The sequence below is a fragment of the Carex rostrata genome, chromosome 13 (genome assembly GCF_964058835.1).
Source record: "Carex rostrata chromosome 13, lpCarRost1.2, whole genome shotgun sequence".
Taxonomy (NCBI): Eukaryota; Viridiplantae; Streptophyta; class Magnoliopsida; order Poales; family Cyperaceae; genus Carex; species Carex rostrata.
The window spans coordinates 5,416,019-5,439,298 of NC_135930.1; the positions used below are offsets into that span (position 1 = coordinate 5,416,019).

General features: G+C 31.9%; 1 protein-coding gene across 1 annotated transcript; it reads left to right on the forward strand.

The window, feature by feature from the left end:
* The first annotated feature begins 9,484 nt into the window (after positions 1–9,484).
* LOC144564030 (Tetratricopeptide repeat (TPR)-like superfamily protein) lies at positions 9,485–13,876 on the forward strand. Its single transcript, XM_078313522.1, has 15 exons — positions 9,485–9,610; positions 9,874–10,002; positions 10,134–10,170; positions 10,593–10,680; positions 10,776–10,881; positions 10,971–11,041; positions 11,137–11,206; positions 11,390–11,452; positions 11,552–11,623; positions 12,095–12,196; positions 12,285–12,359; positions 12,825–12,947; positions 13,040–13,156; positions 13,234–13,290; positions 13,569–13,876. The coding sequence occupies exons 1-15, from the start codon at positions 9,581–9,583 to the stop codon at positions 13,626–13,628; spliced, it is 1,200 nt and encodes a 399-aa protein (XP_078169648.1). The 5' UTR covers positions 9,485–9,580; the 3' UTR covers positions 13,629–13,876.
* The last annotated feature ends 9,404 nt before the right edge of the window (positions 13,877–23,280 follow it).

Consider the following 23,280-nt stretch of genomic DNA (forward strand, 5'->3'; position numbering starts at 1 on the left):
AAACCTTTTCCATTACTTCGCCATGCTCCTCAAATGAAAACTGCCCATACAATTTCAATTACACCGCCGCTTATGCAACCTCTGCTGGTTACATGTCAAGCGACATATTCTATTTCAATAATGGGGCTTCCCATCGAATTAATTTTGGGTGTGGTTATGAAAACACTGGGAATTATGGCAATTCCATAGGGTATATTGGGCTGGGGTTAAGTAGCAGCTTTTTGAATCAACTAAATGTCAGAAAATTCTCATGTTTGAATTCTAATCCTTCTGGTACCAGTCCCTTCATCTATAATTCTAATATTCAGTTGACCAGTGCATCAGGTGGTTCCACCAAATTTCTTTCAGGCCAGAGTAATCCGCTGTCATACAATAATACGGTTTCATATTACATTACATTGACCGGGATAACAGTTGGAACTACACCCATAACTATCTTATCCACTGGCTCCCCTCCCAAGCCAGATGGCACTGGTGTAATGGTTTTATCATCCACGTTTCCCATAACTTATCTGGAAACGAAGGTTTACAATGAAGCAAAGAATGCATTTATCACACAAATGGGTTTACACTTTACAACGAGTAGATTCCCAATTTGGTCTGGATCTATGTTTTTCCAACACTCAGGCACAAGAGGTACCCAACATTCCTCAGCTCACTCTGCATTTTGATGGTGCAGATATGAGTGTTTTATACTATTTTGTGACGAACACAGAAAATACGGTGTATTGCCTAATGATGCTTCCTCATGAAGACAATGGAACATCAATTCTGGGAAATGCTATGCAGATGGATATGCATATGATTTATGATATCGGAAACAATGAGCTTCAGTTCGAGCGATATGACAATTGCAGCAGCCTCTACACTTAGGCCCAGTTACCTTAAGAATATTGTATGTAATTAGTAAACTGTAAACGATATGTCACTAGTGGAAAAACATGAATCAGGATCGGCCTATCTGGATCGGTTATATGAAACAACCGATACTAATACCTATCTGGATCGGTTTTCTGAACAAAACCGATCCTAAAAACTAGTTAGATCGGGTTTTTTAGTCAACCGATCCAAATTTGTGAACTATCAGGATCGGTTGTTCTAAAAAACCGATCCTGATACTATCAGGATCAGTTGTTCTAAAAAACCGATCCTAATAGTTAAACTATTAGGATCGGTTGTTTAGAACAACTGATCCTGATACTATCAGGATCGGTTTTTTTATAAAACCGATCCTGATACAATTTTTTTTTCAAAATTGGTTCTGCAAAAAAAAAAAAAAAAATCTGGGTCGGTTTTTTATTAAAAACCGACCCTATTTTTTTTTTTTTTTTTTTTTTTTTTTTTTTTTTGCAGAAATTTTTTTGAAAAAAAAAATTGTATCAGGATCGGTTTTATTGCTAAAAACCGATCCTGATAGTATCTGGATCGGTTTTTAGCAATAAAACCGATCCAGATAGTTTTTTTCTTTTATTTGGAAAATCTTTTCATATGGTTATGTTTAAATAAATATAAAAAATTACATATTAGAAATATAAGTTAATTATTTAATAGAAATTTTAGAAAGCGTGCATTTTTTTTTCTCAATCCAAAATTAATGCATGTATCTAATAATCATGACTCATGAGAGATGAACCATATATATTATACGAGTAAGGCTGGGTGCTATGGATAGCATAGAGGCCTCTATGCTACGGCTCAATATTTCATATTTTAAAATCCAAACGGTCGATCCGAACCGTTCATCTTATTCTCCATATTAATATCTGCTTGGAGACCAAATTTTACATTTTTATGAAATTGTTTACTATTTATTAAGTATTTTAAAAAATTGTTGATCCAACGGTGGCTGCACAAAACAGTAAAACCGTTGGATTAGCGATTTTCAAAGTGGCTTAATAAATAGTAAAAAAATTCAGAAAATTATAAAATTTGGTCTCCAAGCAGATATTAATATGGAGAATAAGATGAACGGTTCGGATCGACCGTTTGGATTTTAAAAACTTGAATATTGAGCCGTAGCATAGAGGCCTATATGCTATCCATAGCACCCCAGCCTTACTCATATTATACTTACCACTATATGTATATGAGGCTTACATCATTTGTCATATATATATATATATATATATATACATTAATTAAAAAAAATGTAAAAGTTTATTGTCTTATTATTAATGATATTTGAGAATCTTAAAGTCATTTTGGTCGTTCTTTTGACGACCAATAACAATTCTAGTATAAAGAGCAACAATATTGGTCTTTGCAAATCTGATCATTTCAAACCGGTCAAAATATACATAGAAATTAATGAATTTGACATTGGTCGTCAATTGTTATAAATCAGAGAGAATCTCCTACATAAAAATCATATAAATAGCCATTGTTAATTTATTAACCCGATAACTGTTGTTTTAATAAGAAAGTTTCTTCCATAAATTATTATTGTAATTATACATATACCACAATATATATCTAAAGATAATCAAATTAAACATATAGCTGAAAAAAAAAAATCCCCTTCCTTCATTTTATTTAAGTGTTGAAATGGAAAATAAAATATATTATATGGCACAAGTCATTGATGCATAACCATATGAAAAGAAAATATATTATATGCACAAGTCATTTGAAAATTAAATCAAATTTTTATTAAATAATTAACTTATATTTCTAATATGTAATTTTTTATATTTATTTAAACATAACCATATGAAAAGATTTTCCAAATAAAAGAAAAAAACTATCTGGATCGGTTTTATTGCTAAAAACCGATCCAGATACTATCAGGATCGGTTTTTAGCAATAAAACCGATCCTGATACAATTTTTTTTTTTCAAAAAAATTTCTGCAAAAAAATTTCTAAAAAAAAAAAAAAAAAAAAAAAAAAAAAAAAAAAAAAAAAAATCAGGGTCGGTTTTTAATAAAAAACCGACCCTGATTTTTTTTTTTTTTTTTTTTTTTTTTTTTTTTTTTTTTTGCAGAAATTTTTTTGAAAAAAAAAAAATTGTATCAGGATCGGTTTTTTATAATAAAAAACCGATCCTGATACTATTTTTTTTTCAAAAAAATTAGTATCAGGATCGGTTTTTTTATAAAAACCGATCCTGATACTATTAGGATCGGTTCTTTATAAACAACCGATCCTAATGATAACTTTCTATATAACCAGCTTAGCTAGGGTTCTTCTTATTTTCATTTCGCGCCTCTCATTTTCAATTTAGCGTCTCTGTCTCTGTCTCCGTATCTCCCTCTCAAATCCTCAGTACTCTCTCTCTCTGTCTCCGTCTCTCTCTCTCCTCCGTGTGTCTCTCTATCTTTCTCTCCGTCTCTTCCTCTCAAATCCGAGCATCTCGCACCTCCGGCTCAATTGTGCCAATTTTTTATTTTTTTTATTGTTTCAAAAATGAATTAATGGTGTTTATATATTGTTTTACAGTTTTGAGGACATCTCTCTCAAGTTACTTAATCATCCGGCCGATCAACTATCATGGTATTAGCTTTATCTAATTTTCTCATTATTATACTTTTAAAACACATTTTTTTGTATTTTTTATTGGAAAATGTTTTTCTATCTAATTGTTACCTTTGTTTTTGTTTTTAGGATTTTTTTTAATCTCAAGTGATGTGATTGCAAAAGAGGTAATTATTGATTTTTTTATTGTTGTGCTTTACATTAATTGCATAATTGTGTATATTGCATAAATGTGTGTTAATTGAAGAAATAGCCCAATTAGTCACTTGTATGTTTGTTAATTAATTTTTTTTTTGGATTTAAATTTCTTGTTATAATATGTAATGCTTCACAAAACTTTGTATGAAGTACATGAATTTTTTGTAATAGTTTAAGATGTGTATGATAATTAATTTAGAATGTGTATATGATATTTAATTGATTATTGTTTCTTACTGTGCAAAAAAAAAAAATTTAGGATGCTGGCCAGCAAAATATATATGGAAGCTGGTCAAATAAATAAAAATATTTTTTTTAGCCTCAATAAAACATCAGGATCGGTTTTATATAAAAACCGATCTTGATAGTACGTATCAAGATCGGTTTTTATTCAAAAACCGATCTAGATATGTAATTTAAAAAAAAAAATCGAAAATACTATCAAGATCGGTTTTTATATAAAAACCGATCTTGATATGTAATTTTTAATTAAAAAAAAATTCGAAAAAAATATCAAGATCGGTTTTTATATAAAAACCGATCTTGATAGTACTATCAGGATCGGTTTTTAGCAATAAAACCGATCCTGATACAATTTAAAAAAAAAAAAAAATCAAGGTCGGTTTTTAATAAAAAACCGATCCTAATACTATTAGGGTCGGTTTTTTATTAAAAACCGACCCTGATTTTTTTTTTTTTTTTTTTTTTTTTGCAGAAATTTTTTTGAAAAAAAAAAATTTGTATCAGGATCGGTTTTTTTATAAAAACCGATCTTGATAGTACGTATCTGGATCGGTTCTTAGTCAAAAACCGATCTAGATAACAACTATTAAGATCGGTTTTGTTAAAAAACCGATCCTAATAGTTTCTATTTGGATCGGTTCTTTAAAAAATATAAAACCGATCCTGATAGTATCAGTATCGCCTTCAACAGGATCGGTTGGATTCCGATACTGATATGTGTATATAACCGATCCTGATTCCATATTTTCCACTAGTGTGTATTGCGTGCAATAACCTGTGATAATTAAAGCTTGTCTTTGTTACCGTTGCTGTCCTTTTTTTTTTTTTTGAAAGACAATAAGGGTCTAGCCCATATTTGATTAACCGTGTTTGGTTACAAGTTTTTGAGTTTCTGAGTAGAAACTCGGGATGGAAAGTTTTGCAGGATAAACATAAAAATAAAAGTAAAAACAGAAAGCAAAAAGTGCAATAGGAGATCCACTATTACAAGTTGTATCTTTTAGCTAATATCTCTTATTTGGAGTGTTCTTCTTGTACTGCATAATCCGTTTGATGTTGTCCACTGCTGCAGTGCTTCTTGTACCAGTTCTACGACCATTTTATACTCATTTCTAAAAATTATGCAGCATCTTTCTCTCCAGATGATGAAGTTCGTTATGAGTATCAGTCCTCTATCTTTTTTTGATGCCCCCTCATGCATTAGGTTGATGTTATTTTGTCCATGTTTGTATCCACCTCGTACCTGCAGTGTACCCTTATGTACCAGTATTGCTTGTTGACAGTTGTTGAACATGTGGTGTGCTGTTTCATCCTTCTGTTTACACATGTAACAGATTCCCGCCAAGTTATATCCTCTTTTTTTTAAGTTATCCGTTGTTAGTAGTTTATTATGAATGAGCAGCCATGCGAATATTTTGAATCTATTTGGTGCCGCTATCTTCCATATGCTTTTTACCCCTGATTTGATGCTAGGTCCATCCTTGATTGTGTAATACGCTGACTGTACAGAGAACTGGCCGTTTTCTTTCATTTTCCATCTGGCATCATCCTGATGCATGTGGTCTTCTACTTGTCTTGTGCTGCTGTATGTGGCAATTTCTATCTGAAACTGTGTGAGCTGCTCTGCTGCCTGTTCTGTCAGTATTGGTCTGAATATGTCTGAGGTATTTGATAGTCTGTGAGTCTCTTGTAGTGTGATGTCTTTATTCGTTGTGTGTGTGAATAGTGCATGAAATATGTCCTTGAGAATTCCTTTTCCCCAGTCCTGTTCCCAGAGGCTGATAGTGTTCCCTTGACCCTCAATTCTTTGAGTAAAACAGTGACAGAATTTGGTGATGTGTTGTATGTGGGTTTTGAATAGAACGGATTGTTTTACCCCTTGCGTTCCTTGACTGCAATACATGGTTTTAAAGAGTGCTTTCCACATCATTTTCTCCTTTGTTTGCCATTGCCAATACTATTTGGCTAGAATTGCTTGATTGAAGACTCTTAGATCCAGAATTCCCAATCCCCCCAAACTTTTGGGTCTACAAAGCATCGGCCAATTGGCCAAGTGTATTTTCCTTTCATTCTCTGCTCCTCCTTCCCATAGGAAGTTCCTTCTTATTTGGTCTATTTCTTCCACTACCCATACTGGGAGCCTAAAGACTGACATGTGATATATGGGCATGGATGTTAGTACTGTATTTACCAATATTAACCTACCCGCAATTGTTAGCAGTTTTGATGCCCATCCTGGCAGTCTTCTACTCAGCTTTTGTATGATGTTTGCAAAGTCACCTTTGTTTAACCTTGAGTCTGACAATGGTAGGCCCAAGTATTGGAGTGGGAAGGTGCCCTTCTTACACCTCAGTATTTCTACCATCCGATCAGTCTGTGTATCTGTGCCAGTAGCAATTATTTCCGATTTACCCAAATTGACCTTCAATCCTGATATTCTTGCAAAATTGGTCAGTATTGTTTCCAATATCTGTATCTGTTGTTCCTCTGGTTTAATGAAGAAAAGTACATCGTCAGCATATAGTAATGCTGGTTGCATTCCTTGTATCGGCATTCTGATTGCTCCTATGTGTGTGAGTTTCTGTAGCCATCTCGGTAGAAAGTCCATTGCAATTATGAAAATGAATGGTGACAAGGGGTCTCCCTGTCTGACCCCCCCCTTCTTAATTGGATTTTCTTTCCCAGTAATCCATTAATCATAATTTGAGTCGATCCTTGTAGCACCAGTGTTGAGACCCATGATATCCATCTCTGTGGGAATCTCATGTGGCGCATGATTGCTGTGATGAAATTCCAGCTAATGGTGTCGAATGCTTTGTGTATATCCACTTTAAAGATTGCTAATGGTATTTTCTGATTTTTTGCATAGTGCAATATTTCCTGTGCACATATGAATCCTTCAGTAATCTGTCTTCCCTTTACAAAGCCCGTGTGTGATTCATGTAATAGCTGGTCAATTTTCCCTTGAATTCTTGTTGCAAGAATTGTCGATACTATCTTCTGTATACCATTTATGAGACTAATTGGTCTGAATTCCTCTGGTTTGTTTGCATTCTCCTTCTTTGGTATGAGCACTGTGATGGAGTTGTTGAGAGGAAAAAGGTCTTGCCCTTCTTCCATTGTCTTTTGTAATGCTTCTGTTATGTCCGGCAGGACATCTTGTATAAAATTTTTGTAAAACTCTCCACAAAACCCATCCGGGCCTGGTGCCTTGTTGTTGGGCCAGGCCATGATTGCCTCATGTACCTCTTGCTGTGTTATATCTGTTGCTAATGATGATAGATCCAGTGTTGTTGTTTCTGTTGATGGGTATAGCTGTGTTCAATCTATGTTTTGGTCAACATGTTGGTTTGTTCCCATCAGGTCCATGTAGAATTGTCTGAATGCATCTGCTTTTGCTCTTTGATCCGTGTGAATTTGCCTTCTATGTTGGATTCCCCCTATTGTATTATATGCCTTTGAGGAGGAGGCATATGCATGAAAAAATCTTGTGTTTTGGTCCCCCTCTACTTCCCATTTCATTTTTGCTCTTTGTTTCCATCTTTCTTCTTCCCATACTGATAGCTGGGTGTATCTATTCTTAATTATCTCTTTTAGTTGCTTCTCTAAATCAGTTGTTTGCCTTCTTTCTTGCACTTCCTCCACCCATTCTACATACTGCCTACACACCTTTATTTGTTCTTTTATATTTCCTGTTTTGCCCTTGATCCATGTGCTTATAACCTTCTGCAATCCCCTCATCTTTTGTTGTAGTTGTTGAGTGTTTGTGGCTTTGGGCTTTCCCTGTCAGTACTCAGATACCATTTCCTTGAACCCCGGTATTTTGATCCAAAAGTTTTCAAATCTGAAGATTTTCGTTCTTTTGAAGCTGGTTAATGCCTCAATCCGTATGGGGCAATGATCTGAATTAGTATTTGCTAGCGTTCTCTGTTTTGTGTTGGGGAATGATTGGCTCCAATCCGTTGAAACTAAGAATCTATCCAATTTAGCCATTGATGGCTGTTCTCTTGTGTTTGCCCAGGTGTATTTTCTCCCTTCCATTCTGATATTTTGCAGTGAAAGATCCGCAATTAAATTGTTGAATGCCAATGGCCACCTCCAATCCTGTGTGCTGCTGTTTCTATCTTGTGCTTCTAGTGTGGTGTTGAAATCTCCTCCTATGATCCATGGTATCCCTGTTGTTGGTTTTAAATCTTCTAATTCTTGAAAAAAGCTTCTTCTATATGCCGCACTTGTAGGTCCATACACTGAAGTGAATTGTATCAGCTGGTTCAGGTTGTTGTCTTGTAGCTGTATTGTCAAACAGTACTCTCCCTGTGTTTCTGATATTTTCTGAAATCTCCTTCTTGTCCAGGCAATTATTATGCCTCCTCTTGTGCCCCTTGCAGGTAGATATGTGTACTGGTCTAACCTTCTTCCACATATTTCCTTTTTTATTGAGTCATCTATCTGTGCAAGTTTAGTTTCTTGAAAACAAATCATATTTGGCTTTTCTAGGAATATAGTTTGTCTTATGGCCAATCTCTTAGGTTTTGCGTTTAGTCCCCTTACATTCCAAGTAATTAATTTTAGTTTGGTTGTATAATCCATGGAACCAGGTTGTCATCTCTCATTTCTTTGCTGCTGCTTTTGATCTGAACTATCTCCTCTAAAATTAATGCAATATTACATGGTGGCTGGTTATCTCTCCAGCATGATTCATCAGACTCTTGTTTTTTTACCAAAACCCCCCCTCCCTCATACGCTTCTCTCTGCCAGATTACTACAAAAACTGAGGGGGCCTTCCTCATTTTCCTTTCTACCTTCCTCTCTTACATAACCAAACCGATTTGAACTCTTGCTTCTACCTTGACTACCTTGTAAAACCAACCTAAGTACTTCTAATACTAGACTTAAAATTACTGTAATTAAAACAAGTTACCACAACCAATATTTTATATATTTTCAAAGTCCAAATCGTCGATCCAAACCATTAGATGTGATCTCTCCAATAAAATGTGCTTGGAAACCAAATTTTATATTTTTTGAAATTTTTTTACTATTTATTAAGATGGGTACAAAAACTAGTCAAATTCAGACCGTTGAATTTTGTACCAATCTTAATAAATAGTAAAAAAATCCAAAAAATGTAAAATTTGGTCTCCAAGCACATTTTATTGTAGAGATCATATCTAACGGTTTGGATTGACGATTTGGACTTTGAAAATGTAGAAAATGGTTGTGATAACTTGTTATAACTCAAAAATTGTTGTAACTTGATCCCTCCTCTTATTTGTATGGTATTATAAATGATAAATGAGCCACTGTTATTATTTTCAAAAAAAAAAACAGAGAGAGAGAGAGAGGATAAATGGGGATTTTTTTTTTTCGTTTTGGATTTTATTTGTGGTTGCGCGCTATATTGTTGCTGGAATATTGGTCGTTTGTATTCATAGAAATGGCATAGACCAACAATTTAAATTAAAAACAGATCCAATAGTATTTAACACATTCGAACAGATGGGCCCAATTGAGCCCATTGAAATTACTCCAAGCCCAATATTAACCCAAAATCACATGATAAACTTAGGTGCACCCGGAGCACTATTTGCATAAACACCATCAATTAAAGCTATCCGCAGTACAGTATCCTCTTGAGCGCCTGAGCCGACCGCGGAGCTCATCGCCATGGCCATGGATTTTAGCCTCCGCGCCACGGTAATAATCTACTCACCTTCTTTACTTCTCTGATTTTGCTTCTAAACCCCTAAAAAACTTGTATTCGTGCAAAAGCATCCTTATAATCTTCAACTTTTTCTTTTTTATGGTATGGGTGGGGGTTTTGGGTTAGCAAAATCGCGAATTGAGAATTCTCGTGTCTAATTTTACTTCTGGTTTACGAATTTCTTTCTTTATATTATTTAATTTGAAGAATTTGTTGATTGAAAATTGATAGCTTCAATGGTGGTTTATCTATGTAGGCATGTGTACCCAGGAAAAGTTTATTCTTCGGTAAAGAAATGCTGGAATTTGGTTCAAGTATGGGTTTTAAGAGAAATAATGTCTGTTATAGAGTTACTTGTCTAGCCTCTAAGCGGCGTGGCAAGAAGGTAACTGAGTTGCCTATCTAAGTTCAATTTATTTAATGGTTTTTACTTATTAAGTTATTATAGATCCAATAGTTGCTAAATTTTTTCTGGTTTTCCTGAACTAACTGCTGCTTTTTTATTTCTTATAGTAGAGTTTTAAAAACCCCAACAATTTTGCTTCCACATCAGGTAATTTTGCCCTTTTCTTCAATTTCCCAAATATTTGTGATACTTGCTTATAATATTTAATGTTTCTCATCAATTGCAAAGACCAAAATTTAGCTCTATAATTGGGAAAATGCTGTTACATGTTGACAATTTTGCCCCTGGTTTTAGTGAGCTGCTTTTGGCCTAAGTCCAAATAATAAAAAAAATAAGATTTATATTTTTTGTTTCAAGTATATATATGTTGGTTGGACAAGAATTTGGTTGAGTCAAAGGCAAAAAATTAAGAGATACTTTTGTCAATTTGTCAGCAATGTGACTTTTGTATAGATGTTTTTGCTTAATTTGCTATGATGAAAGGATGTGTATCTTTTTCTTTTTATGCTGCATCTATACAACTGAATCCTGATGAGATAATTTTAATCTTATATTTTCTCTAATTAAAGATGCTCCACTACCTGGGAGTAGCAATGACAAATCAGGCAAGGTAGTGTTTGACCAGAAGTTTCTAGATAAATTGGAAGAAGTAAAGAAGTATGAATTCTAACATTGTTATATTATTCTTGATTATTTTATAATCACATAAATGTTTTTCTTAAGGCTAATTATCTGTAATTGCATTTGTACAGGTCAGCAATTGAGAAGAAAAATACTGAACAGAAACAATCGTATCAGGCTATAGATTATGATGCACCGATCGAATCAGATCAAAAGACAATTGGAATCGGCACCAAGGTCTCCCTTTTTCTTTCAAATTTTAATGCATAAACTATTTTGTTAAGGTGCTTGATTAATTCTTAACATATTTATTTTTTTATAAAAAGGTGGGAATTGGTATAGCTGTCGTAGTCTTTGGTTTAGTTTTTGCTTTTGGTGACTTCCTTCCATACGGGAGGTAATTACTCACACTAAAATTTTGATTTTGTTTGATTTCATGAAGTTTTATATGATATGTTTTCTGAGAATCATGGTGTTTCAAATTTGAACTAGTGTTAATTCTAGCAAAGAAAGCACGGAAGTTCGAAAACAACTAACGGAAGAAGAGAAAACAACCTTCAAGGTAAATTTTGATACCAGTTAATATCTGCTGGTACTTGCCACTTTAACTAGTCTAATATATTTTTCCACATGTTGATATTTTTGAATTACCCAAAGAAGATTATGATTGAGAAAATTATCAGGTGAAATTAAAACACTGTACAAAAGAGATTCCTTATGAGATTTTGTAATGATTGTAACATAGAGAGCATTTGAGGAATACGAAACAAAGCTTAAAACTTCACCAAATGATGCTAGTGCTCTTGAAGTAAGTTTCTTCTGTTATTGTCAAATAAATAGAATTCAATGAAATTTCTTTTGTTATTGTCAAATAATTTCTTCATATTATCTTTTGAGAACCTAATAGGGAGCAGCAGTAACATTGGTAGAATTGGGCGAATATGACAAGGCGGTACCTCTCCTTGAGAAGCTAATAAAGGTAAATTGATTCTTACTTTTCCAATTGACATGGCATTTATTTTATCTGATAACATTATATTATTTGAGTAGGGTTAAAATACACCATTGTTTTCGTGCCCCAATCATGCCTCACATCCTTATCTATATTTGCAAAGTCCAAACAGTCTATTTGAACTACTCAACATGATCTCCATATGAAAATGTTCTTTTAGATCAAATTTTACACTTTTTACAATTTTATTACAATTTTTTAGATAGGTAGAAAATAACTTGATCTAGAAATTCTACCTATCTAAACAAATAATCAAAAAATTCTAAAAAATGTAAAATTTAGTCTGCCACTACATTTTCTTATGGAGATCATGTTGAACAGTTCAGATCGACTATTTAAACTTTGAAAATGAAGATATTGATCCATAGTACAGGCCAATTTGCGCTATGCATAGTACCATAGCCTCACCCTATATTGAAGGTAACTTTTCATTTTCAGGAAAGCCCTGGCTATGCTGATGCATACCGGTTGTTAGGAGAGGTGAAATATGAGCTCAAAGATTATGATGGCAGTGCATCTGCATTTAAAATATCTCTATCTGTAAGTACAGTTGAAGGAAGTTTGTTACTTTCCCATTTGATATATTTTTAAATCTATTCAATTCTAAGTTACTTTTTTCTCGAAACAGTTATCTGACAGCATTGATTTTGAAGTTCTTCAAGGACTTACTAATACACTGCTTGCGTCTCAAAAACCTGACGAGGTATTTTATTATTTACTGGGAAACTTTTGATGAACACTCTCTGTTATCAAGAAATTGCAAAAGGCCTAATGTTTTCCAATATTTGCAAAAACCCTAAGAATTGATACTAAAGGAAAAACCCTAATATGACTAATACATACTGAAATTATACTTGTACAAAAATAATTGGGACATTTGAAGAATTCATCTATTTGATATTGTAAAACTGTAAAAATAAATTTGATGAGCTGTCCAATTATGAAAAGGCTGCACGTATAAATAAAATATTACTTCATCTATGGTCGACTAACTCATCCAATGTCCACAATACATTTCAATAAGATAATCATACTACACACAATGAAACAACATTTGGTGTACATATGAATTTATTTAAAATATGATCTTATTTTTTTGTTTATTCATTTTTAATAAAAATAGTATATTTATGTTAAAATCGAAATAAGTATTTGTTGTTGGATGTAGACTGTTAAAGTACTTCTATCTGCTCGGGAAAAAATAAATAAACAAGTTCAGCAAAATGCAGCTGCTTCGGTGAATTCAAACAGTGAAGATTCACAGAATAAACCAAATATTGATCCGGTCCAGGTAATGATCTGCCAAGTTAATTTTATCTTTTTCTCATTTAATAAATCTATATGTTTATCTGTGTCACAAATTTAAATTATCTTTTTGCATAGGTTGAGTTGCTTATTGGAAAGGCTTATTCTGACTGGGGCCACCTCAGTGATGCTGTGGCAGTATATGATGAACTCATAAGCAAGCATCCAAATGATTTCCGTGGTTACTTGGCAAAGGTATTATGGTACATTATTTTCGCATCACTTTCCTTGTGGGTTTCTAATTGATGTGCTTATTTTTATATGATTTATAGGGAATTATCTTGAAGCAAAATGGTAAAGTCGGTGATGCTGAGAGGATGTTTATTCAAGTAAAGCTACTGTGCTCTCTTTAATTCCCCCCCCCCCCCCCCCCCCCCTTTTTTATTTTTTCTGGTCATCTACAGTCATATTTTTTATACAGTTACTGTTTAGATTCCATATATACCAGGCCAAAGTATGTTTGCTTCAGTAAAACAGGTAGAGTTTCCCATGCCAGTGTCATAGTACCATTTGGTGATAACTGGTGGAACTATGTGCCAGTGCCAATTCATTGTCATATTCGACTGTTTCATGCTTAATTTTCTTTACTTTTTTGGTTGGGATTCAGGCAAAATTCTTTGCACCAGAGGCAGCAAAGGCTCTAGTTGATCGGTACTCCGGCGTATAATTTCCAAAACTAAGCATTGAATATTTTGTTTATTAATTTTATGCTTCCTTCAATATACCTTTTTTTTATTCTTTTTTACCGAGACAACTTTTTGCGAGGATTCATCCAACCACGAGAATTAGTAGTCATATGATAGTTGGGAATTGAAATCTATATATATTTGTATAGGTGCGCATTAGGAGAATGATTTCTTGCATCTGTTATTTGTAATGATGTTTTATTTTATGGAGTTACAATAACTTTTTCTTTAGTAATCTGAAATTATCTCATCTACCAAGGATTAATGAAAGTAAATCTAAATGATAACATGGTATGTGCAGGCCACTTTATATGATCATTAGCTCATATAAAGTGGAGTGAGCCTTACAAGAAATTCATTTCTTACAAAATTTTATGTGATTGTTTTCGGATATGAGAACATGTAAAATTATGCTCTCTTGTAAGCTCCAGTTATCCCCCCAATCTTAAAATTAGTAAGGGATTTATGTTTAGTTTACATGACACTTTAAAATTTGTAAGGCCCTTTGAACTATATTATTATTTGCATATAAAAGGAAGTCATACATGGTACATATCATGAAACGATATATCTTAGCTAAAGAATATAAATTGAGTGAGTCTATGGTACTATGCATATTACGATTTGTTACCGTGCTACGGCTCTATATTCGAGTTTTCAAATCCTAACGGTCGATCCAAACCGTTCATCTTGTTCTCCATATTAATATGTGTTTGGAGACCAAATTTTACATTTTTTGAAATTTTTTTACTATTTTTTTAGATTTATTGAAAATCACTGTTTTTGGATGGTCCAGAATTTTCAGATCAAGTGATTTTCTAAATATCTAAAAAAATAGTAAAAATTTTTCAAAAAATGTAAAATTTGGTCTCCAAACACATATTAATATGGAGAACAAGATGAACGGTTCGGATCGACCATTAGAATTTGAAAACTCGAATATAGAGCCGTAGTACGGTAACAACCCGTGATATGCATAGTACCATAGACTCACTCATATAAATTTAGTTATTTTCAATTGCATTAATTTTAATTAGAATTTGAACTTGCACAAGCATATAAGATTTTTATGATTATTTATACGTAAAAAAATATGTTGATAACTCATTAAAATTAATCCTCAATTTGTATTTACTTTACATATACACAAAACTCTATAAGAATATACAAATATAAAAGAGTGAATCTATGGTACTATGCATATTACGATTTGGCACCGTGTTACGGCTCTATATTTGAGTTTTCGAATCCAAACGGTCGATCCGAACCGTTCATCTTGTTCTCCATATTAATATGTGTTTGGAGACCAAATTTTACATTTTTTGAAATTTTTTTTTACTATTTTTTTTAAATTTATTGAAAATCACTATTTTTGGATGTTCCAGAATTTTCAGATCAAGTAATTTTCTAAATATCTAAAAAAAAAAGTAAAAAAATTTTAAAAATGTAAAATTTGGTCTCCAAACACATATTAATATGGAGAACAAGATGAACGGTTCAGATCGACCGTTAAAATTTAAAAACTCGAATATAGAGCCATAGCACAGTGCCAAATCGTAATATGCATAGTACCATAGACTCACTCAATATCAAATATACTGAAAAATTGGTATATACTAGATAAAAACTGGGAGATCGGTTCATTTCCCACATAAAATGATTATAGGTGTTTTTTTTTTTTTGGTTCTTTTAATTGATTAGCAGTTTGGACAAAAAGTTCTGAATCAATCCAATAGATAAAGGGCCTAATGATGAATAACGCTTTTGAGTCAGGAAAATGAGGACTGATGATATCCACAGGAAAAAAGAAAAGTGTAGATCCGATTGGCATCGGACGTACTTTTGAATTCGATAGCCATCAGAACTGTCCAATACACTTTACGATTGTGCGTGCTCCACTCTGAGATTTGTGAACACGAATTTTAAAACATATCAAGCGGCTTCAGTGTCCATCAAACTCAAAAGTAGATGCCCATCGGCCTTACTATGCACTCTATCCAAAAATAGAAAACTGGGCTTTGCAATTAATACAAGAGACATTAAACGTGTACATTCATAATTTATCTCTTATTAATTATTATTAGTAAAGAAAAATAATATATTTATTTAATAAAAGTGACAATAATTTTGGGACAAAACGTAAAAAGTTTGCATATTATACCGACATTTTTATTAATATCGAACATTAAATATAAAATTAGAAATATACCCAGCTTAGCTGGGTATTTATAAAAGGAGCCTGATAATTGTACTCCAAAAAAAATCTCTAAGCACGTTCCTCAAGTGGTTTAAGAGAAAAAACTTCCAATGTTATCTAACTTTTATTTTCAGCACTAATATTCAAACATTTAAAGCTCTATTTATAATATTTTACAATGCTACTTGCAAGTATTTAAACCTCTATCTGCAACATTAAAATTCTAAATTTGTATAATTTTAACTCCTAACTACTTTTCTTTTCAAGCCAAAAACAGAAATATTTCTTTCATCTACTTTTTTTATTTATTTTTTCTTTGATCATTATCATCTATTTTCCCGCCGATCCGTGATGAATTTTGCGAATCTAAAAATACGAACGTTTTTTATCCGATTTTCTCTTTCAAATGAGATCTATGAAGAATTGTGTCGTAATTTTTTTTACCACTTTAAATCTCTATGACTTTCATTTTTTTATTTTGATTCAAAATAATTTAAACCTCTATTTACAACATATAAACCTCATGTACAAGCATATAAATCTCATTAATAACACTTTAATCTCTAGAATAAAACATATAAACTTTATGTACAAAGAATTTAAACCTCAACAATAAAACTTCAAAGCGTATAAACCTCAACAATAACACTGCATTTACAAAGCTCATATACAAAACATATAAACCTCATGTACAAAGCCTTAAAAAATTTAATGGTTGTCGACTGAGATTTAAAAACTTAAAAATTTAAAGTGCTCATGAGTTTTACTTTTAAAAAAACAAATTACTTTAAAAATTACTCAAAAGTATTTCTTCATGGATCTTATTTGAAAGATAAAATCGAATAAAAAATGTTTGTATTTTTAGATTCGTAAAATTTATCACGAATCGTGGGGAAAATAAATTAGAATGATAAGAGAAAAAATAAAAAAAAGTGAGTGAAAAAAATCTTTTCTTTTTTGGCTAAAAGACAAAAGTAGTTGAGAGTTCAAACTATCTAGAAATAATTTCAAACAGATGTTTATATGCTTGCGATAACATTTTAAAATAGAATAATCATTTTAGTACCCGTGCTACAGTACCAGCGCTATAGTAATCGTGCTACATTACCCGCACTTAGAGAAATAATATATTATGGTCCCCACTAATTATATAGTCTCAACTAATTATTATTTTAAAATTCTAGTAGCATCATTTCTCTATGGTCCCCACTAATTATATAGTTTCATTTTTACAATCTCCGCACTTGTTCTCGTGTTAATCTTTCTCTAACAAAAATAGTTGACTTCATAGGAATAAATACTTCAATACATAGATATAAATACTTTTAGTACTTAAATATTAATACTTTCAGTGTCATATGTAAAAAATACTTAGATATGTATACTTTCATAGTTATAAAATACTTTCAGTGTCATATGTAAAAAATACTTAGATATGTATATCTTCGTAGTTATAAATACTTAGAAGATAAGATATTAACACTTAAAAAAAATATTAATAATTTGATGCGTGACTTGTTATGATTATCCTTTTTTGAGTTCTCCAATCATCCCCACGTCAGCATTCATCTAATAAAAATAGTTGACCTCATACGTATAAATACTTCAATGTATAAGTATAAATACTTTCAATACTTAGATATTAAAACTTTCAGTGTCATATGTAACAAATACTTGCAAGTATAGGTATAAATACTTGTACGGCGAGGTATAAATACTTGCGCGTCAACGAGTCTGAAAGTACATCATTATGTCCTAAATAGTTGCCATAATATGTCACATGTGCAAATTGGAACACATAAAATGGAACACAAAATTCGCCAAAATAATATATATATTTTTTTTTATCCAGCCATGCATAAGATAATTGTGTCTGCATAAGATTATAGTTGCAACTCATATTTTCTCATTTTTTTTATTATAGGACATTCATGATAAACTAATTAAGAGGCAAAGTCATCCTGTTCTAAGTTCTAACAAAAAAAAATCTTAATAATTGCTTGAGTATATGAATCAGTAGGTACAATATTGCCATGTTAAAATTTCTTCCAGTCAATTGTACTAAAAAACCTATCTAGCTAGAATGACAAGAGGGCTACTGTTATTATACTTTTCAAAGTGATATTTACTAGCATACAAGTATAGTATCATGGATCTCATTTGAAAGAAAATATTACGTAGATTTTAATAATATGAAAAAAATTAAAATTGTGAAGATTTTGCAGTCCCTGCATGAAGTTATTTTTTTGCATTTAATTTTCGGTGGTCCCCCGCAGATACAGTGATGCGGGTACTATTATTTTCGCGCTACAGTACCCGCACAATAAATAATTGTTCACCTCATAGCTATAAATACTTTCATCAGGCTTCTAAATAGCTAGCTATAGCGGCGCTATAGCTTTTTCGGACCATAAACGCTAAGCTATGAGATAAAATTGCGCTAACTCAGCTACGACCGCTATAGCTATAATAGCTGACCGCTATTACCGCTATATGAGACCCGCTATAGCTACCGCTATGCTACATGATTTTTTTTTGCAATTTATATGGACTTCTGTACTTCTATTCTTATTTCTAATGCTACATGGTCTTCTACGATAAGTATACTAAACCAAACTATATGCTTCTATTTTTATTTGTGATTTATTATATCATTCTATATCGAGAAATATTCAAATACTAATTATTTATTTTGATTACTCTTTTTATAGCATTCATTTGTAAAATTATTATCGTTCGTTTCAATTGAAAGCTGATTTTGATTATTATTATAATTATAAAATGTTTAAATATGTATATTGACTTCATTTACCTTATAAAATTAATTGCTTTTTGTCTATTATAATATGTAATACTATGAAGTATAAACTATTAAATAATATTGCTTTTTATCATTTAGTTGTTATATCAATTCTCTAATATTGATTATGTTGATAATTAGTAGAAATATAGAATATAAAGTTTGAAAAGGAAAAATCGCTATGTGTGATAGCTTCCGCTATAGCTACGCTATTCGCAATAGCTTTTTTTTTTGGTCTCCCCGCTATGCCGCTATAATCGCTATTGAGAACCTTGACTTTCATACATAGGTATAAATACTTTCATGCATAGATATTAATACTTTAGGAAAAAAAATTGAATCGTGAAGTTTTTGTGATTCCCACAAAAAGTTATTTTTTCACATTTAATTTTCAGTAGTCCCCCTGCGGGTACAATGCGGATACTGTAGCGCGGGTACTGTTATCAGCTTCCTTTAAAATATTATAAACATAGTTTTAAGGGGAAATTAGATCCATGCCACTCCAAAACTTCAAATTTAGAAATATGCCACCTCAAAGTTTTGATTTTGTTAAATGCCACTCTAAATCTCACTTATTAAGATCCATGCCACCAATACCAAATTATTATATATTTGTAATAAAAAATAAACATAAAATGTTGTATTTTTAGTGGTATTTTCGTATATTCCACAAATACCCTCACCCTTTCATTTCTACACCTTTAATGAGTCTTCTCCATTGTCCCCACCATCTCCTGATACTCCAACATCGCAAAGTTCGGTGCCTCCCCCTCCTTTGTACCGAACTGGACGCATAATTTCTCAGTTCGCATAATTACTGAGCTTTGCAAGTTGCTTTTATCTCTTGTTTCTTAGTTTTGGTTTGAGGTTTTCTGTTTCAGTTTTTCATTTCCGTTTGGTTTCATTTTGTTTTGTTTTCTCTGTTTTGTTATTTTTTGTACTTAGTTAATAACACAAATCATTGCGTAGTAAGGGGCATAAGGGACTGCTGTTTGTAGATAATCCGTGTCCTGTGCCGCAGGAGTTTTAAATTTGTAGAAATCACAACTAATTTTTCATTTGTAGTGAAATTTTCCATTTATTTTTGCCCCTCTGTATGCAGCTTAGGATACACCAATAAAACATGTCAACTGAAGAAAGGACAAATTAATAAAATCAGTGGAGAGGAAGGCGAAGTGAAGAGGACGGTGGAGAGGAGGCGGGCCGAAGGTGGAGGCCGACGGAGAGGAGGCGAGTTAGGGTTGGCGTTAATCAATTCTCTTCATCGCCTTCATTTGTTTCATAGCGATCTGTTTCATATCATCTGTTGGAGTGGGGAGGAGGGTTTTGGATCAAGGTTATTTTGGTAACTTCAATTATTATGTAAATTGTTAAATTAAAATTATACATTCATATTGTATTGGTGGCATGGATCTTAATAAGTGAGATTTGGAGTGGCATTTAACAAAATCAAAATTTTGGGGTGGCATATTTCTAAATTTGAAGTTTTGGGGTGGCATGAATCTAATTTCCCCTAGTTTTAAATATTTGGATATTAGCGCTGGAAATGAAATTTATATAATATTTGATTTTTTTTATATTAAACTACTTGGAGGATGCGCTCAAGTATGATGGCTCGGAGACCATAACATTTCTCTTTATAAAAATGCCCAGACTAGCCAAAAAATGCCCAGACTAGCCAAAAAATGACCGGTTTCAATATTAATGTACAATGTTTATATTTGATGTACTATATTTGGTATTTTATGTTTGGATTATCTTTTTTTTATATTAGTTACCTTATGATTTTTTTGTCTCTAAATTATACTAAATTTAATTTAATTTAATTATGCTAAATTATACTAAACTAAATTATACAACATTATACTAAAATTAACTAAATTATACAAAATATGCTAAATGAACTATCACATTCAATAAAATTGATGTTTCTCTATGAAATCTTATATCTATCACTGCTGTCAACGTGCTGATATGATAGAAATGAAAAGGTTTCACATTTCTTGCAACTTTTGGGTATTTGTTTGTACTTCCGCTAAATAACTATACATAACTAATATATTATAACACAACACTATACTATAAGTATATAAGTAGACAATATTAACTAATTTTTTGTTTGTTTGTTTGTTTGTTTGTTTGTGTTTGCATGAATTGGTTTCGTATTCGCTTGCGTGTTAGCATGAAATGATAGTGTATATATACACTAACAGTTGAGTGTGTTTTTAGTAAATTAGATATTTTAACAAATAAGGAAATGTTGCTAGTGAAATATTCAACGGATGTAATGTAACAATTAATTTGTTTGTTTCCGGGTGAATATCATTATTAATTTTCTAACTCTAATCTCTCATCTGATGACCTGGAATTTGAGGATTCGCTGTATTCGCTATAGCAATGCTAATTGGATTGCATTTAAGTGGGGACTAAAAGCCCAAAATTAAGCAAATGGGCCCACCGTTTACTTACTAGTAATGGGCTAGTTGATTTTCATTTTAATTCTTAAGTATGGTCTTCAGCAAAGCAAATTAAGGTCATGTTTAGAAAGAGTCTTTCGATAACTTATTTTATTATATTAACACATAAATTATATTTCTATACAAATTTTAAGGGAGTCCTTTAAATTTGAAATGGGGACAGATGATATTTAAGCTGTTGTTTTATTTTCTAATAACGGGACGACAGGAAATACAGGATTTGGAGCACAGGAGTTTGAAATTTGAATAAGGGGCAAAACTGCCCATTTAATTTTTTATTGTTATTAAACTATACTTGTAAGTGATTAAACAATAATAATTTTAAATGGGAAATAACTATTTTTCAAATATTGGCAGGGAAATTTCTAAATGATTCATTTATGATGGGTATATATCTAAATTTCTGTAAAAATTGGGGTATGTGTGTTCATTAAAGCTTCATGTCAGTTACACAAAAGTACACCATTTACATGATTAGGTAAAAATTTACATGGTATGATTACATGAATCTCTTGTGAGAACTTTTGCAGTATAACTCTCTTAGGGATAATGAATTTTGCATCCATTCAACTATTCTCTAACAAAAACAAGTCTTGTTGCTTTCCAAATTGTTAAGATTATTGCAATTACATAATATTACACATTGGGTATAAATTAACTACTTAACTACTTAAGATATTTGAGAAAATATAAAATGTTCACATGTTTGCTGTCAATAAGCGGGTTCGACTATTTTAATGACATTCTCAAGTCTAACAGTTTCATCGCCATTCAATAAGGAACATGTTATGTGATTGAACAAGTAATCATGAGCATTTGAATTTTGCCGTACTACCGAGCTGTAGCTTCGGCTTCAGCAGATTTTAGCTATTTTCTAATTAGCTCAGTTTTTTTTCTTCGCTTGTATGGTTTATACCAATGACGGAAAAGAAAATGGTATTTTATTGAATTTATCCTTTGCAATCAGTATTTTTGCCAAATTTTGGTGGGTTTCCTTCCCAATATAGCCAATGTAACTTGTACTATCCAAAACTTGATAATTTTCGATAATTCAATATATTCTGTTTGTTGAAGCCAATTTAGTATACTGTATTGAAATTACTACCACATATTATTTTATTGTATGATCAGTACAATATAGGTGTCATGTTAACAGAGAAATACACTTATATTAGTTACTGTCAGTGTTTTTTCAAACTTAGATCTCAATATATCTGCCAATTAAGCTGTTCAGGCTTGGTTCTGTTGGCATCAAATTAGATGAATACTAAATTAATATCAAACTCAAACAATATAAATATTCTATTGTGAGAAATTTCTCTCATCACTTTTGACTTTTTAAATTGTGGCTTCTAAATCCATCAAGTACTTAAAGACGCTATTTACATCTTCAATACAATCAAGGTAACGATAATTAGATTGCACATACCACATCTTAAATAGTTATGGAAATTAATTGCTGAATTTTTAAAAAATACAAAACAATATTGTCCTAAATGGTTGCCAAAATACGTCTGGATAAGAAACAGAGCTTTGATGTCACATGTGCAAATAAGAACACATAAAATAGAACACAAAATTCGTCAAAATAGTATATATTGTGTTTTTTTTTTATCCAGCCACATGCATAAGATTATTGTTGCAACTCATGTTTTCTCATTTTTTTTATTATAGGATATTCATGATAATTAATTAAGAGGTCAAAGTCATCCTGTTCTAAGTTCTAACCAAAAAAATCTTAATAATTGCTTGAGTATATGAATCAGTAGGTACAATATAAACATGTTAAAATTTCTTCCAGTCAATTGTACTAAGAAACCTATCTAGCTAGAATGACAAGAGGGCTACTGTTATTGTACTTTCCAAAGTGATCTTTACTAGCATACAAGTATAGTATTTTTGAAAGGACCAAATTTTTTTAGTTTGGCTATTCTTATTTTTTTACTAAATTTATTGGATGGTTCCATTGAATTGTATCCATTTCAAACAAAAAGAGCTTTTATCTAGATCGTCAAATTTTGAAACAATAGTTCTTATATTTTAAAATTTTACTTCCTCAAGGATAGGGAGGGTCATTTCTCATTAAGATTCGTGAAAAATACTGGACAGACCATTTACATTGGTTTCATCATTTCCTCTAATTTTCCAACGGTCCTATC